This window comes from Desmodus rotundus, chromosome 4, assembly GCF_022682495.2.
Source record: "Desmodus rotundus isolate HL8 chromosome 4, HLdesRot8A.1, whole genome shotgun sequence".
Classification (NCBI taxonomy): Eukaryota; Metazoa; Chordata; class Mammalia; order Chiroptera; family Phyllostomidae; genus Desmodus; species Desmodus rotundus.
The window spans coordinates 144,283,028-144,300,695 of record NC_071390.1 but is presented as its reverse complement, the minus strand read 5'-3'; the positions used below and the strand labels follow the sequence as shown (position 1 = coordinate 144,300,695).

Sequence of the window (17,668 nt, the reverse complement as noted above, 5' to 3'; positions counted from 1 at the left end):
ACTGCTTCTTCAGGCAACATCTGAATTTTAGCAGCCAACTGACAACCAGACCTTCATGTCTGAGCCTGTAAAAAATAGGATCCTTTCTTTACTCTGGTCAATGCATCATGGACAATGGGCATAAACACTCACTGACATGTTTTTATAGGGACCAGCCGAGAGCACCAGGTTTGGATCCAGGCAGATTTTGGATCAAATCCTAAACCCTCTCCCTCACTATTGTGAGATTCTGGGCCTGTTACTTGGATGGTCTTGGTCTCTGTTTCCTCATCTCTAAGGATTCACTTCCCTTGGCAGGACTATTCTGAGGATTAAAGGAGATACTGCTTAGTCCAGAACAGGTACTCAACAAATGTTGACTTGACTATGTACTATTTCAGGATATCTGTTAAAAAAGAATTGTGTGCCTCTTGCTTATATGGGTCCATGTACCAAATACCAAAAAAATCACAGACCATTAAAGCATAGTGTTGATGTTGATGGTGGCAATAATGATTCCAGATGAACCCAAGACTCTTGGCAATTTACTTCTTCCCCTAGATTATAAGCAGGCTGCTTGCATGCTTAAGACCACAATTTCCACACAATTTTCCATATATTTTCTAGAGCACTCTTGTTTCCCACCCCAGAAAGTATAGGATATGCAAGCTCGCAACCGGGCTTCACAAAAATCTAGTTAAACACTTGAGTCCTATTTCCAACAAATTGTTAAGTGTTCCCCTGGGGCAGGACAATTTTCTGACAGCATATATGTCAAGTGAATTCATTTAATCAGCCTCAAAAATAGTAATTATATTATACCTAAAGTTCCCCCTGAAATTTCAATTAGCTGTTATTGTTGCCCTGTTTTCTGGTCCTGTGGTTCTATGACTCCTGTACATCACCTCATCAGAGGGACAGTGTCTTTGTCAACTGTCCATTATCTGCAAATTGAGGGAAATGCCATCTGACCATGTCACCACCTGCTTGAAACCTCCTGGCTTCGACTGTCTCTGAATAAAGAGGAAGCATTTCAATGTGAGCTGTAGGCAGAGCCCCCATCCTGGTTCACCATCAGCACAGTGCCCTGACCAACTGGCCACCCAGAGAGAGGCTGCTTGGGTTCAACTTCTAGTTATACCACCTAGTGGCAGTGTGCCTGTGGCCAAGTTATCGATCTCTCTGTGTCCATTTATTTAAAAAAGTAGCAATAGTTCATATTTCATAGGCTGGCAATATAGGGTCAGTGTGGCAATATGGTGCTTACAGTAGTGGTTGGCACAGTAGTGGTTATCGGGGAGCATAACTCTGGGGCAGGGCTGGTGGCTTTGTCTGAGAGGGAACCAGGTAACAACAATGAGCCACTCTTGGGTTACCTCCTCTATATGACTCATGATCAAGCTCTCATACTGCTTTTTATTCTGGTCTTAAAAATCGTTAGTGTATTGCTGAAAGTTATCACATTTGGTGACAATGCCCAGAGGGTGACTTCCTCCTGTCCTCTCTGCAGCTCTGCCCACATGGCACAGGGCATGAAGGCCATTTCCAACATGCCAGCCTCCTCACACTGCAAGCAGGGCAAGCTCTCTGCTCCAGCCACATGAACATCCTTTCAGTTCTGATTGGCCAAGCTCCTTTCTGCCACAGGGACTTTGCACATGCTATTCCCTCCACCTGGTTAACTAATGTTCTTCACAGAGTGTCCAAGACACAGTGCCTGGCACATAACAGGCATTCAATAAAAACTAAGTGAATGCATGAATTGAGTTAAGCAGCAATGTCAGTAATAACAGGCAATAAAGATCTAAAAACTCTTTCCTAGGTGACAGAAATAGAGGGTGACCCCTGGGCTCAGCTCTCATGCCCTGTCTGCCTCGCTCTGACTGCAGTGGTCATTAAATACACAGCAACACTACCTACTATCCAATGCTGTACTCAAATTCAGTGCCATCTGTCAAATCCCACAGAGCTATGTCTGGGGAATAAATGGTAATGGGTATGTACGGGGCAAATAAGTAGATGATTAATTGTGTCTAAAAGTGGATGATGCCTGGGTCCACCCCCAAGAGATTCTGACTTAATCGGTCTGAGGTGCAGCCTAAGCAATGAGAATTTTTAAAACTCCTCAGATGATTCTCAATGTGCCACCAAGGCTGAGCAACGTGGTCTAAGCAAAGGGCCCTTGAATAGGTAGTTGACATCACTGTGCCATGGGCTATGTGGTGCAGTCCTCTGCACCTCTTGCCTAAATCTCACAGACAAGCTCCGATAAAGTTATGGCCCAATTAGCAATGGGTAGACAGTAACAGGGGCTGTCAAGCTGGAAATTACCGAAAGGCTATTTAAAATTCTTAAAGCTGAAACGTGAAAGATGGAAAAAGTGAAGCCCAGAGAGGCGAAATGACTTATTCAGAGTTGCTTGGGCAATGCAGGGCAGAATCAGGATGGGAACTGGGTCTTTTGAATTCACCCCAGTAATCTCTCAACCAGCATCTGTAAGGTAGAGAGCACTGGTAGCAGGGCAGGGGGCATGTCTGCTGTATTCCAAGGCACAAGCACAGTTTGGGCACACAGCAGGTGCCCAGCTGTATGAATACATATTTGCTGTATGAATGACTCTCAAAATGATGTTTCTGAGAAGCCTGCAGACATATCAGATGCTGTTTAACACCTGATGCTGCAGACATAACACAAATGCATTTAATATTCAAATTATTCAAATGATAATGAGGCAAGATAGTAAGAAGCTGTTGCCTGGCAAGGGGAATAGGGAAACTGAGTCAGATAGCTGAACACAATAGCTGGGCAACTTACAGCCAGGTGCAGGTGGTCACTCAGGGCAGAAGGCCCCTAATGCCTGGCAGGGGGCAAGACTGGGAAAACAAGGACCTCACCCCCAGGCTAACATTTCCACCTCTGGCCTTTCCTCCCTGGAGATAACATCTAGGCCTCAGTTGTATTTCAGCTCTAGGACCAGAAAAGCAGCAAAACCATGTGGGCGATGCCTGGACGAACTAGAAAGACTAAATGACCCCTGCCCTGGCACTGACCAATCAGGGGAGACCACCACCCTGAAAGGGCACAGCTGGATAACCAATGAATATTCTACTGAAACCCTCTCTGGAGACCTCTCCGAAGATTCCCACCTGCAAGAAACAGATAAAAGCCTCAAGACAAAGGACTCAGTGTGCGCTGTCCCCTTTGGGAGCAGCCTGTGCTGTTTCTTTCCTCCCCCACTTCTTTGTTCACAGGCAGGAGGAGTCTCCTGAACTCTAAGGCAATGAGCAGCTGGCAGCTCATCCCAAGCTAATCCCCTGAACCTGTCCCCAAGGCCCCCTTTCTCTGACTGCCCAGTAAGCTAAGGTATCCCAGCCTATCCTCTCCTTTTGCTTCCTCTATGCTAAGCCCTTCCTTGTTTCACTGTCCCAGCTTTACTAAACAGATCCTCATAGTCACCTGGACTCATGTTGTGAAACTCTTGACTTTCCTGCACGAAATCAAGAACCCACACACTACAGATTGACCCTAGGCAAACCCACTCAGGGCCAGGCCCCTGTCCAGTAACAGTAACGTAGTCAGATCATCTTCAAATCATTCCATTCAAAGAGGAGGGGGAGACCCCACTGGAGTTTCAGGCTGCACAACCATCCTTCCCAGAGAGAGGGGCTTATGGAATTTTCTGTACACACTGGCTGGCACAAGGGCAACACTGAGTTAATCATGAAGGAACAAATGTGTACAGGTTGTCTTTCCACTCTCCTCTAGTCCTGTCCCGCCTCACCCGCTCGCCTGTTGTTCTGGCCATTGTCTCCAGGACTTCATCCCAGCAGTGTGTGAACCGGTGGGAAGGCAGCATGTGGATCAACACCCCTCTCTAAATGCTTCACATAAATTAGTCATCAGCACTTCAAGTCATTATGTTTATTTTGGCTTAGCAGCGATGTTTGCAAACAATAAAATACAGATACTCATATGGATGTGGACAACAGGGTGGGGAATGACTGGTGGGGGGGGTGCTGGGCGGAGGAGGGCAAGGGGGAAAAATTAGGACAACTGTAACAGAATAACAACAAAATATTTAATTAAAAAAATACAGATGCTCCTCAATTTACCAATGGGATTAGGTCCCCATAAACCCATCATAAATTGGAATTATCATAAACTGAAAATGTATTTAATACACCTAGCCTCCTGAATATCATAGCTTAGCCCAGCCTGCCTTAAAGGTGCTCTGAACGCTTACACTAGCCCACAGTGGGGCAAATCATGTACCACAATGATTCTGCTGCAGAGAATCAGGTTACCCTCATGATCGCGTGGCTGACTAGAAGCCTGGCATCACGAGAGGGATCAGACCGTGTATCGCTAGCCCACAAAAGATCAAAATTCAAAATCTGATGTGCAGTTTCTACTGAACACGTATTGCTTGCACACCATTCTAAATCGAACCATTGCAAGTGGAGGACCCTCCGTATAGGCATTTAAAGTGCACAAGCCAACGAGTTATGACAAGTGTATATACCAAAGTAACCGCCATTAAAAAGATAGATGGTATTTTTTATTACCCTAAAAAATTCCTTTATGGCTTTGTAATCAATTCCCCCAACCCCCAGCCCAAGAAACAACCAATTTGATTTCTGTCCCTGCAGATTTAGTTCTTCCTGTTCTAGAATGTCATAGAAATGGAGTTATGCAATATGTAATTGTTGGAGTCTGCCTTCTTTCAGTAAGCATATTGTTTTTGAGATTCAGCCATGTTGTTTTAGTACTTTTTTCTTTTTAATGCAGAGTGATATTTCATTGTATGGATAAATCCATTGTATGATTTTGTACATTGTATATATTAAAATTTTTATATTTTTACTTATTGACTTGATTCTGGTGATTTTACTAACATTCACTTATTTTTGGTAGCATTTTAGAAATAGACTCTATTTGATTTTGTACAATCAGGTCATTGGTGAGTAAGACCAATTACACTTTTTACTTTCCTATCTGTATGCTTTTCCTTTCTTTTTCTGACCTTCCTGTGTGTGCTAGGGTCTCCAGCACAGTCTGCAGTAGGAGAGCAGCCTCCCTTGGCCTTGTTCTTGGTTTTATGGGGAATGTGCTTCATATTTCACCCTCAACTACAGGCTCTATAGATTTTTCCTTCTCCTTGAGTGTCAAGTGTTTTTATCATAGGTATTGAATTTTGCCTTTGTTTTCTTTTGTACATTTATTAAAATATTATTTTCCTCTGTTAGTCTGCTAATATCAAATACATTGATTCATTTTTTTTCATATTAAAACAATCTTGCATTCCTGGGATAAAACCAAGGATACTATACCATTTTTGTTGAGAATTTGCTAAGCATATTTTCTTGAGAGATATTGGTCTATGGGTGTTTTTCTCTTATAATATAATTGATTGGCTTTGCTCTAAGGGTAATCCTAGCTTCAAAAAATGAGCTGGGTGGGAAGTGTCTTTTACTTTCTGAAACAGTTTTTGTCTTTCCATACTTTAAATTTGTAATTCCATTGTCTTCTGACTTAACTTTTGTGTCTGAACAGAAGTCAGTGGTACTTCTCATTTATGTCCTTTCCCCTCCTCTGGCTGCTTTGAAGATTGTTCTATTTACTCTTGGTTTTTAGCAGTTTTATTCCAATGTGCTTTAGCATGGTTTGTGCTCGTCATTCTAGGGTTTACTGAGCTTTTTTGGTATGTGGATTTACAGTGTTCACCAGATTTGGAGAAATTTCAGCCATTATTTCTTCTAATGTTTTTCTCTTTTCCCTTAACCACTTAGCATTTTTCCACAAAGTGCTAAATTTGGGGGTATTTTCCTCAGTCTTTTTTTCTTTATACTTCAGTTTGGACAGTTTCTATTGTGTCATCATGTACAATGAGGTTTTGTTTCAGCAATGATTAATTTTCTACTAAGTCTATATATAGACATTGTGTTTTTCAGTTCTTTAAAGTTCCACCTATTTTTTATATTATCCATTTGTGTCTTGCTGTGTCCATGTTTTCCTTTAAACTCTTTACAATAATTATAATATCAGTTTCAAAGCCTTTGTCACTGATCTTATTATTCCTGTCACTTCTGGTAGATATCCATGGATAGATTTTTCTTAAGGTTATGGGTCACATTCCTCAGAATCATCACATGTCTTGTAATTTTTTTTAATACAAGAAATAAAAAAAATGGATGCTGGGTATGCAGTTCTTGATTTTGTTGTTTTCCTTTACAGAGAGCTTTCTCTGGCTGTTGTTTCAATGACTTGTGGATCACTTGTGTTCTTTAGAGGCTTGTTTTTAATCTTTGTTATGGGGAATCTAGGGTACTTTTAACTCTGGGGCCAGTTCAGTCCTAAGACTGAAACATGGCTCTTTTCTGATCTCCTCTGAATGTCCCAGGTGACCAGTCAAGACTCTTTATTTCTGCTTGTCAAATCATGGACATCTCGCTGGCCTCTGTGAGCTCTGGGAATTTTTTAATTTTAGCGCCCGCCATTTTGTTTTTGCCTCACTTAGTGGTCTTTCACGCTGCACACACTTGGCTTGTTATTCAATAGCAGACCCACAGGTTTACATAGTTCTTTCTGCGCAGAGCTCCCTCTTGTTCGGTACTCCACAAGTTCCAGCTGCTTCAGCTCTCTACATTTAGATAGTATCTCCTCAACTAGCAGAGCCTGTGTTATGCTTGGGTTACCCCTTTCTGCATTATAATCTGACAAGTGCCCCCAGGCAGAAACCTGAGTGAATTGTGGATACAGATCCATTGTTTCCATTCTCCTGAGGATCACAATTGTGTTGCTTGTTGTCCAAGATTTAAAAATAGTTGTTGCATATTTTATTTGTTTTTCAGTTTTCTAGTTGTCAGTAGTAGGAAGGCAAGTATAGTTGCAGTACCACCTCATTGCTGGAAACATATGCTTATGGTAAATGCCATGTCCTGACATTTTTATGAAACTGCTTCAGAAGAAATAATGTGCTTGGTCATTACAAATTTAATTGGACCAAATAAGCTATCCATATCAACTCAATCAAGAAAGTAGTAGCATGGTGGGGTGACAATGGAGACAACTGTACTTGAACAGCAATAAAAAAAGAAAATAAAAGAAAAAGAAAGTAGGAAACTGCTTAAACCTAATTCTACCCACCTCAATATAGATATATGGTATACCTCACATACTCAATCTTGGTTTCTTAGGTAAAATTTAAGACTACCGGTCTTGCCAACTATATGATTAAACTGAACAACAGTGTAGTTGAACTCCTTTTGCTGCCTAGCAGTGACACTGAACAGTGCTTCTACCACAAATCAGGAAGTTTTGTGATGACAGCCAGGCCGCACAATGACTCCTGGCCACCTGGGAAAGTTCCCTAGGCTAACGGGATACCTGGTCACAACTCCATGTTATCTGGGAGAAGTCTCCCCATCTTAGCTGGCCTCTGTGTGAAGATTTGACTAGGGTGTAGCACAGAGTATGACAGTCTAATTATCAAATCCAATACCAGTTTCATTTACTGGGTATGCTCAGCATGGGCCAAACTTTAGTGTGCTTTTCTCAGGGATACACACTTCCATGACCATTATTTTGGATGTCACAAGGGAAATGATACTCCTGCACATTTCTGTGAGGCACTCTTATAAGAAGACACCTTAAACCCTGACCGATGTGCCTCAGTTGGATGGATAGTGTGCCGTAAAGCAAAGGGTCGCTGGTTCGATTCCCCATCTGGACTGTGAACCTGCGTGCAAGAGGCAACCGATCAATGATGTTTCTCTCACTCATTGATGTCTCTTTCTTTTTCTCCCTCCCTTCCCCTCTCTCTAAGAACAAGTAAAATCTTTAAAAAAATAAAAATGGAGCACTGAGTTCAGAATAACCCTATTTTTTATTTATTAGGAAGCAGAATATGGAGATAGGGACCAAGAAAAAAAAACTATGGGAATTAGAGAAGGAAGGATGTATCCATTCTTTCTTTAGCCAAGTCTCATCTGGCCCCCACCAAACTTGTTCCATCTTTTCCCAAAGTTTATCTCTCCCCTCAGCCAACAGAGAGGGGAAGAACTGCGCTCAGTTCTGTGAATAGGGGATTAATTGGTAAAACCCAAGTACTGTGGCATTTTGGGAAAAAGATGTAGCTCATCATTTTTTTCCTAAATCAACAGAAAAGGTAATAGACAAAGGTAATCATCTTTTGAAGGGAGCATTTGTTAGGTACAAGACCTTTACCTCTCCACTTTAGTATTATTGCCAGCTAATGGCAGACCCAGCTGTGACCTGAGAATGGGAACATAGCAGTACAAAGTTCCATAAAGCCCATGTAACAATTATAACTCAGTAGAAAACACATATGATTAGCCACTGGGAATGAGGGGCATTGCTTAAAGTGAGGGCTTTAAAGTCAGAGGATTTGTCTTTCACACTTTTGGGGTGTCAGAAATCCCATTTGTTTCTGCTTCACCCTGTGATAGCTGACTGAGATCTCAACATTTCCAAGAGGCATCACAATGAGCTGAGCGGTCATAATACAGGAGAACAGTTCTCATTGTGGAATATTCTAGAATCAGCAGTGCCTGGAATACACTGGAATCTCACCCTGGCACATTCTAGAATCACCAGTGCTTGGTCCCTGGCCCATAGCCATGGAGTCAGACTCTGGCAATAGTGCTTGAGTATCAGTATTTTTGTTAAAGACCTCAGGTGATATTAATGGCAGCCGAGATTAAGGACCATTCTTTTATACTGATAGTTCACGCGAACCAGGACAGCAGCGATGACATAAGTAATTTCAATGGTTTTCTTCACCTGTTTAGGCTCCTTTGCCTCCCTTGACATTGTTTTTGCCCCATTTAAATCTACCCACCCCACAGTGTCTGTATCAGACTTCTTTCTTTTTCTTTTTTTAAGAATAATCCATCGAGTCTGAAAATGAAATGCTCAAATAGGAAATGTTCTACAGTCTAGGATTTTCCAGTGATTTAATTATCTAATTACTGGAGCTGGCTGCCAAGCACAAATGATTTCATTCAGCCTCACTATTTTATAACACAGTTCAAAGAACATTTGAATTTCTAATTCAATTTTTGTTCTTTTGAGACTATTCTACAGAGTTTTGTATATCTCTAATGATAGCTCCATTATTAGACTTATAATCACTTTGGGGTTGTACTTCATTTCTGGAGTACGTAACACATATGCTGAAGAAGAACTGGTGCTGAGATGACTTAATTATTCTAACTCGTTTTGTCTTCAATAGAGTCCCCTGATGGAAAAGACAGGGGTTTGAAGGGAAGGAAAGCTGGCAGAGACTCAGGATCCAAGGACTGAGGCTGCCGCAGCAGCCTGCTTAGGAGACAAGCTGCTTATCCTTTCCGTGTGACTTCTCTTTAGAATTGCAAACACTTCTAAGCTCCAGAACGCCCCTGCTCACTGTTCTTCACACCCCCATAGCCAGAGAAAAGCTGGGCAGTTCTGGGAAGTAAAGTAACTTGTGGTCAAGACAGCATTCCCAGACCTTGACTGGAGAGCTGCTTTGTTTGAGAAGCTATGATTCTGCAACTGAGCCTCCACAGTTCAAGGGTTGCAAGAAGTGCCAAATTATGGGAGGCTCCTCCCAGCCTGCCAGAGGACCAAACAATGCCAGCCACCTACAGGGTGATGTCACAGCCATACACATCACAGCCTGGGTATCAAATTCACCACATCTGAGCGAAGTTGATGCTACAGCAACTCCACCCCTGCCCTCAAACCTACGAGTGTTCACTTTTGAAAGCAGTTGACACTACCATACAAACAATAGATTTAGAAATTGTTTTTCTTGTGAGGGTCCACTGAGGAGTGACAATTTCCAAATGGCCAGCAGGTGGCAGTACAAGGAAGGAACAGTGTGAGAAGAAGCTTGCCCTCCATAAACCCCAGGTTAAGAACCTGGGAGAGGACAGACCCTCTTGGTCCTGCACATGTGTTGTTTGGCTTGCAGAGCACTAAATAATTGGGTTTTAATTGTTTTACATTAAAAAATGAATACAGATATTTCACATAAAATGCATAGTTCCTGATTTTCTTGAAATGCTGAAAAGTCTAGGAACACTAACTCTAATTCTTTCAGGTTAAGAGCTGGCTGGGGTTGAGTGGTGACTGTCCTTTCAAGGGGCCACCTTGCCATTGTCCCTCCCCCACTTCACTTGTTAAGTTACTGCCTGGATGCCATGGGCATTGGACTTTGTCACCAGGTGCACACCCTCAGCCCAACCCATACACTTCATTTCACTGCAGTCTTTAAAATTGCAAAGCAAGGAGAAGCTAATGCAAAGGATGGGGAACTTCACAGGTGACATGATTCAGAAAAGGATTTAAATGAATTTGCATGGGACATCCAAGGTGTGTGGACATTGCCTGAGGGACAGAGTAGCCTTGGAGATCTGAGCACTGGGCCATGTTGTTGGGTGTATTGGACCTTACAATCTCTGACAGGGCCTGTCAAACCCCTTGGCTTTCTGTTTATTTTCTGGTAGGTAGAAAGGGAGGGGAAATCTTCTTCTTGGCTTAAGTAGGTGTTGAAAATTGTAGGGCACAAGCATCTGTGAGCTGAAGGGAGGAAGGGCTGCCCTCTGAAGCCCTTCCCTTATTGTACCTCTCTGGCTGCATGGGTGACACCCCATTGGCTACTATTGATGCCACACCTGTGTGGCTGCTCCAGGCTCCTGGGTGGTTTCATATTTTACCAATGTTTGAACTATGAACTTCTCAAAGTCAAGGAAGCTGCCTGAGTATAATCTGAGCCAGCTCTGCATCCTCAATGATAGACCTCCTACTGAAAGCAGGAGGCGTGAGGTAGACACATAGAGCAGACACATGACCTCAGCTGCTCTGTCCCCACAACCAGGAGGTACATTATTCTGCTTTGTCAGATTTGTGGGATTTGATCCCCAAGATTCATGACATGAAGGGTCATTTTCTCTCCCTTTCGAATCACACATAGTGTACATATTCTTCGACAACGGAAAAGGGTAAGTAAAATATTACGGAACATGCTATCCAGATAAAATGCAGATGTTTTTCTCAACAAAATCATCCATGATGGTGTCCTTTCCTTGTGGATTAATCTTCTGGTTTACACTTGTATTTCTAAATATATCATAGTTTCTTGTGGAAAAAAAAAGGTTAGCTGTCTCGCCTGTGTGCCTGCTTAATGCGAAGAAGCCAGGAGCTGAAACGTTAACCGGAAGGTCTTAACTGGCTGTTTGAACGCTCCAAGTGCTCCACGGGGCTTCTTTGCTATCAGCTCTCCTCAGAAAATCAGACTTTTAATGGGCTTTTCATGTGTAAGAGCATGCAGAGCTGGGAAAAGTGGTTTTATATTGACTGTGGTTGCAGTGGACGGCTCTAGAATAAGACTGTGAGTGTGAGAAGGAGGAAACCATGCCTTTATGATTCTCCTGTTCATGTCTTCAGTTCACCTTTAGGAAAGGATGGTGGAAAGAACCCTGGGAAGGTACCTGGGGCTGGGGATGTGGGAGGAGGAGAGAAGTGACTTTGGGCAACTAAGACAGAAGACATTGACTACAAGGAATGCCATCTGTACCTGGAGCTGTCGCATCTGCTGCAGCTGGAGCTTGAGTTCCGCCACACTCCGCCTCATGTCAAGCAGGCTCAGGTGGACGGCCGAGGTGCTGGGGGGCAGGGGCTGGCTGAACGGCCCTGTGGACTCCAGGGCACCGAGAGTCTTCCCGCCAGAGACATGGGGAGTTCCTATGAGAAAAGAGCAGCAAAGAATCTAAGAAAGCCAGAAAGAAAAGTCTAAGCTAAGTCCCATCCCAAAACCAATGACTTGGTAACTCTAAAAATGCCCATTGCCTTCATTGTGAAAAAATTATATTGGTCCTCTAAATGGCAAAATACGGAATTAAGTTTAAAGAAATTACAGAAACTTCATGCAGTGTTATAGCATACGGTCTGTAAAAATCATGTTCCTTAGTGCCAAAGGGAGCAATCAGTGCAGTATTGAAAGCACGGTTAAGGAAACTAGCTGTCTATGTGTCTACCTCCATATCTTCTTTAGATGTACAAGTTTGCACAGAGAAAAGATCAGGTGTGGTATATGCAGGAAAGAATTACCAGTATCTCTAGCTATTGGTATTCTGTGAGTTTTATATATTTTATATTACTACTTTTTCTACTTTTTAATCTTCATAGTGAGTATCTGTAATTTTATAACAGAAAAATAATTTTAAAATTCTGGGACCTAACACAGGTGCTTCCAGGGCTACTTCCTGCAGGCTATGTGCATCTAGGAACCTGCACTTCAGTTTCCAGGAAATATGCACCTAGGAACCCCAGGAACCCAGGAACATGCACTTAGTTCTGAGCAGAGGTTTGGCTGATCACTGAGGGAAAACTAGTAAGAACTGAGTATTCTCCTGAATCTTTTCAGCTTTCCCAACCAAAAGAAGCAGGACCTCTACTCCCATTTTGTTTAGTGAGGAAATCAGATGTGATGCGAAAATCCTTTAGGAGAGGAATCAAGGCAGCAGAAAGAAACTCTTGCTAAATAGTTTCTAGCTGCCATAAACTTTGTCTTCTTGAGTCCGACTCAAGCCTTATAAGTTCATCTGGGAAGGGCCTGATTTAACTGTTTCCTTTAAAAGTGACTCAGGCCTGTCCAGGTGGTTCAGTTGGTTGGAGCGTCATCCCAATGCACCAGGGTTGTAGGTTCGATCCCTAGTCAGGGCACAAACAAGAATCAACCAATGAATGCATAAATAATTGGAACAACAAATCAATGTTTCTTTCTCCTTTTCTCTTTCTCCCTTCCTTTCTCTCTCTAAAATCAATCAATAAATTTTTAAAAATGCCTCAAAAGTGATCCCAAGTAGCACTTACAGGATGAGCAAGGTACAAGGACGCTATTCGTTATTTATTTATTTTTGCACAACGTGTTTCTATGGAACTGGCCACCAGAGTGGAATTCTCATCTCTCATCTCTGTCATACACACAGCCTCTGAAGGGGATGTTATACTCTTTCCTGTAAAGGTCAAAGTGGAGGATCTGCAATGGGCCAGGCTGGCCTCCCTCCATAGAACCCTGTCGTGGCTTTGCCTACACTGGAGTGGTTTCAGCACGCTGGTCTGTCTTCCTATCTTGGCTCAGCACCCACGGGAACCTCTTCTTTCCCAGCACAAGCAGAGCTGCTGCCCTGAGCTACAGGTGGAGTGCCAGTGAGTGAGGGGCTGCCTCACAACTGTCCTCTTAATGAATGGCCCCAGCAACACAGATGGAGAGCTGATGGCACACCAAGTCCCTCACCAGAATGTAACTGGTTGCCCAGCCCTCTCCTGGTCCCCTTGAAGAAGGCAGGGGAACAGATCCAAATGCATTTTAAGGATTTCCTAAGGAACCCCAGCAGAACAGACAATGAGGTTTTTTTTTGTTTTTTGAGCCTAACAAGCCACTATCAACATCACCGTGGCTCTGGCCAGATTTTGGCAGTCTCCCCGCCCCCAAATCAAAATCACCCTCATAAAAGCAAGATTTGTCATATCTGTAATTGTTCCACAGAATATTCTCCAATGGTGAAGGGTTTCAGTAAAAGTACATCCAGTAACATTTCCATTAACAGCAGCATGTCAGAATTAACAGCACCTTCAAGGTCAAGTATTCTGAGGGAATCGCAATATGCAGGAAGTTTTTCTTTTAAAATGGGTCAACTTACTTTGTCATCACTCGATCCCTCCTTCTGTTTATTCTCTGAGGGCCCCAGGACACCTCCCCAACCTCCTGCTTGGAGGAGAGGCATGAGTCTACCTGCTGGTGGTTACAGGTGAATGCCGGTGGCTGGTTTAAAAAAATATCCTTCAGCACCAAATGTCTTTATGGAATCTATACTCATTTGTAAAAAATGTCTACATCTATAACCTCTTAATCCACTAAATTGGGTTTCTACCTCTACCTTTCAGTGTAATGGCTCTTTATAAAGTGGACAATGGTCCATTGTCAACCCCACAGACATCTCCTTGGTGTGCCGCTGGGCTTTGTTCGTCACTTCTTTCCTTTTTCGTCAGCTGGGACTTTCCTGTCCTTCCTCTTCTTACCTCTCTGCTGCTCCACTTGGTCAATCTCTTTTCTAATTTCTTCCTTGGCCAACTTTTAAAATCCTGGCCTGTTCTGTCCTGGGCCTGTTTCTTCTCTCACTGGGAATTCTTTCCAGGGAGGTCACTTCTGCCACCACCATGTGCCAAGGTCCCCCACATCTTTGTCTCTAGCACACAATTCTCTTCAGATCCACACACCAGTACCTTCCTGTTGCTTCAGAGGACTTCTCATCTTCCCCAGATGTCTTTATGTCTCTGTAGGCCTGTTCTTAGCCAGCGGCACTATTATACATTCAATTATTTAAATCAAAAACCTGGAAATTATTCTCAGCATCCACTTCCTAGTTGTGTGACATTGGCTGAATAACTTAACCTCGCTCCCTCTCAGTTTCCTCATCTGTAAAACGGGTGTACGGATTATTGTGTGAGATAATGGAATTAACTCGTGCAAACTGATTAGCCTGGTGTCTGGCACACAGGGACCCCCCTTGTGCAATCAGCTGTGATTATTTCTCTGAGCCAAGTGGGCAGGAGGAGCCTCAGTCCAGCCTCCCCTCGGCCCAGCCTCCCCTCTTCACCTGAGTGTCAGCAGGCGCAGAAGGCTGGGGTGGCAGCAGTCGGCTGAGATCTATAAGGAGGTGCCCTGAAATCTGTGCATGGAGCTGGATCTGGTGGCTAGGACCCTCAGTGATAAAAGTTTCCCTTCAGATTAGGTTCACGGGACCTGGGATCTGCTCCCTCCCACCCACAGGCAGAGTGGTCACATTCTATCTTCCTTACAGGGTTAGGTGTGTTACATGAAATAATACCCGGTATATAACACATCGCATAGTATGCCTTTGAAATGGGAGGGTCCTTCTGTTCTCTTATATTCATAGAATCAAATATTCCTAAACTAACAGGAAGTCAGGGTTTTCTCTTTTCATTTACCCTTGGACAAATGAGCTCCTTGACTTCTATATAATTCCATGTACTTGTCTACATAACAGGATAACAGCTCTTGTCTTACAGCTTATTTCCTTGGATTCTGGAAGAATTAACATATTTTGTGCACTGTACAAGGCTGCTATGGCAACGAAAGCCCTGTGGACCACATCTAGCCCCGATACATTAGAATGAGAAAGACCAAACTCAGCAGAGACACAGGGGAGCAAACACTTCGCCTGTTGCTGGTGGCACCGTAAATTGGCTCAGCCTTTCAGAAGAGAAAGCTGGCAGTGTGTTGCTGGAGATACCCAACTGTTCATCCCTTTGGACTTATTGATTCCACTTTGGGAAATACATCCCAAGGAAATTATACCTGCTCCTTCCCCATGCTCCAAAAAAGACATTTACAAAATTTTCCAAAACAAAGAAACAAAAAACCTGTATATTTTTGAAGGGACTGGGGCACCTTGCCACAAGACAATGGAAAAAAATGACAGGTGGGTGGACCATGTGGATGTGTCACATGTGTGGAAGTGTGTTCACTCTTCTTATTTGGAATGTGGGGAAAATGAGGATGTGCCAGGGGTTAACATGTATGGAAAGCACCCAGAGAGTGCCTGGCACATTGGAAACACCAAATGCTTCTCTTGATGATGATGATGATGATGATGATGATGATGATAATGTTGATGTCACCAAAAGTGAAAGGAATAAAAGGAGAATTACAAAATAGCATGCACATATTTATTAGCACAATTATATCAGATACTATCATTTCTAGACTAGAATTGAGAGGATTGGAAAGTTTTAGTGTTCAGTAGTTTCCTTCTGTTCCCCCCAACTTTATTGAGATATAATTGGCATATACCATTGTATAAAGTACATAGCATGTTGATTTGACATTTGACACACTTATATACTGCGATATGATTACCACTGTGGTGTTAGTGAACACATCCAGCATGTCACATAATTACCATTTCTTGTTTGTGGTAAGAACACTTAAGATCTATTCTCTCAGCAACCTTCAAGTATATACTTCAGCGTTGTTTTTTCCTTTTTGTTGAATTTATTGGTGTGAAATTTGTTAATAAAATTATATAGGTTTCAGGTCTACAGTCTATAATATATTTCTTTATATTGTATTATGGGCTCACACTGCAAGTCAAGCCTCCTTCCATCACCATCTATCCTCCCCTTTTAACCTCTTCTCCCCGCCTTCACTGCCCTTTTCCTCTGGTAATTGCCATTCTGTTTTCTGTGTCTATAAGTTGTTGGTTTGTGGGGGTTTTTTTTGTTTTTTTTTTTTTGCTTAATTCCTTCACCTTTTTCACCCAGCCTCACAACTTTCCTCCCCTCTGACAATTGTTAGTCTGTTCTCTCTATCTATGAGTCTGTTTCTATTTTGGTAGTTTATAATGTTTTTGATTCCACATATGAGTGAAATCATATTTTACTTGTCCTTCTCTGACAAATTATTTTATCTGCAATCACAAGGCTGTGCATTAGATTCCTAGAACATACTCATCTTCCAACTGGAAGTTTGTACTTTTTGACAAACCTCACCCCTCAGTCTCTGGTAGCCACCACTCTACTCTCTCTTTCTATGAGCTCCATAGGTTCTTTTTGTTCTTAAGTTCATAATAGATCAAAAATTAAATGAGTGAATAGGTATCTCCAAAACACTTGCTCTGATTGCAAACCTAGAAATTTCTGTGAAATAATTCTCTGGCTGCAGCGAAAGTCATTGATTAATTTCTGAGTAAACCAACAAGTCCCACCAGGACTGGGGTGCTGGAAGCCCAGCCCTGTTGGCTTTCCAGCTGAATTGAATATACTTAGCCAGTGTGGCACCAGGACTAACAGAGGTCTCAGCTGAAGTCTCAAATTCTGTCCATTCCACCATGCTGCACAACACTCTGTGGCTTCCCCAAATTAGGGGTTTCACCCAACTTGCCACATGCTTCCTGTGTAATTCAGTAGCTGAACATTTTCCTGGCAATGATTTCTATTTCTAACCCAGTGGGAAGGCGGGCGACCTCATATTCTTGAGGGAGGCCTGCCTTGAGCCTGCAGGATGAGATGTACATCATATATACCCAGATACTAGGGAACCCCCCGTGGAATTTCACTGGGGCCTTTTGAGGGGGAATGTTGGCATTTGAAAACCAGGTCCTCGTCCAAACATACTTTCTTCTCCTGCCTTGGCCACTGGTGGCTCCCTCTCAGCTCACGCCCCTTCTCATCCATCCCCACACAGCAGCCAGGCTGAGGTCCCTCCCCAATGCAGAGCCTTCCAATGGCTTCACTGTGCTCTTAGAATATTACCTAAATTCTTTACCATGGCATCTGCACATGCTTCTCCCTCCTGCATGGTTCTTCCCTACCCCCTTCATTTACCTAAGTCCTATTTGTCTTTCAGGCCTTAGTTTATGTAACTTCCTCAGGGAAATGTCCTTGGTCTACATTAGGCCTGTTGGTTAAACATTCATCCTGCACTTTTGCTTAACACTCAACACTCATATAATCACTTGTCCCATATCCATTTTCCCCATAGGATTAGGAATTCTGGGCAGGCAGCTGTGTCTGAATCATGCCCACTGTCCTAGCCCAGTAACTGGCACATACATATATATTTGTTGGATGTATGGCCATATAAATGAGTAAGTGAATG

The 17,668-nt window shown here is 42.9% G+C and overlaps 1 protein-coding gene across 20 annotated transcripts in view; it reads right to left on the bottom strand.

Moving 5' to 3' along the window:
- KIAA1217 (KIAA1217 ortholog) overlaps positions 1-17,668 on the bottom strand; it is a 300,119-nt gene that overhangs the window by 28,451 nt on the left and 254,000 nt on the right. For all 20 annotated transcript variants that reach the window (XR_008426659.1, XM_053922560.2, XM_024576431.4 and 17 more), the window contains one exon: positions 11,561-11,727. Coding sequence is in view for 19 of the 20 variants with exons in the window: in XM_053922560.2 (XP_053778535.1) it covers positions 11,561-11,727 (167 nt within the window). In the remaining variant the exon portion in view is untranslated. The remainder of the gene's footprint in view (positions 1-11,560; positions 11,728-17,668) is intronic.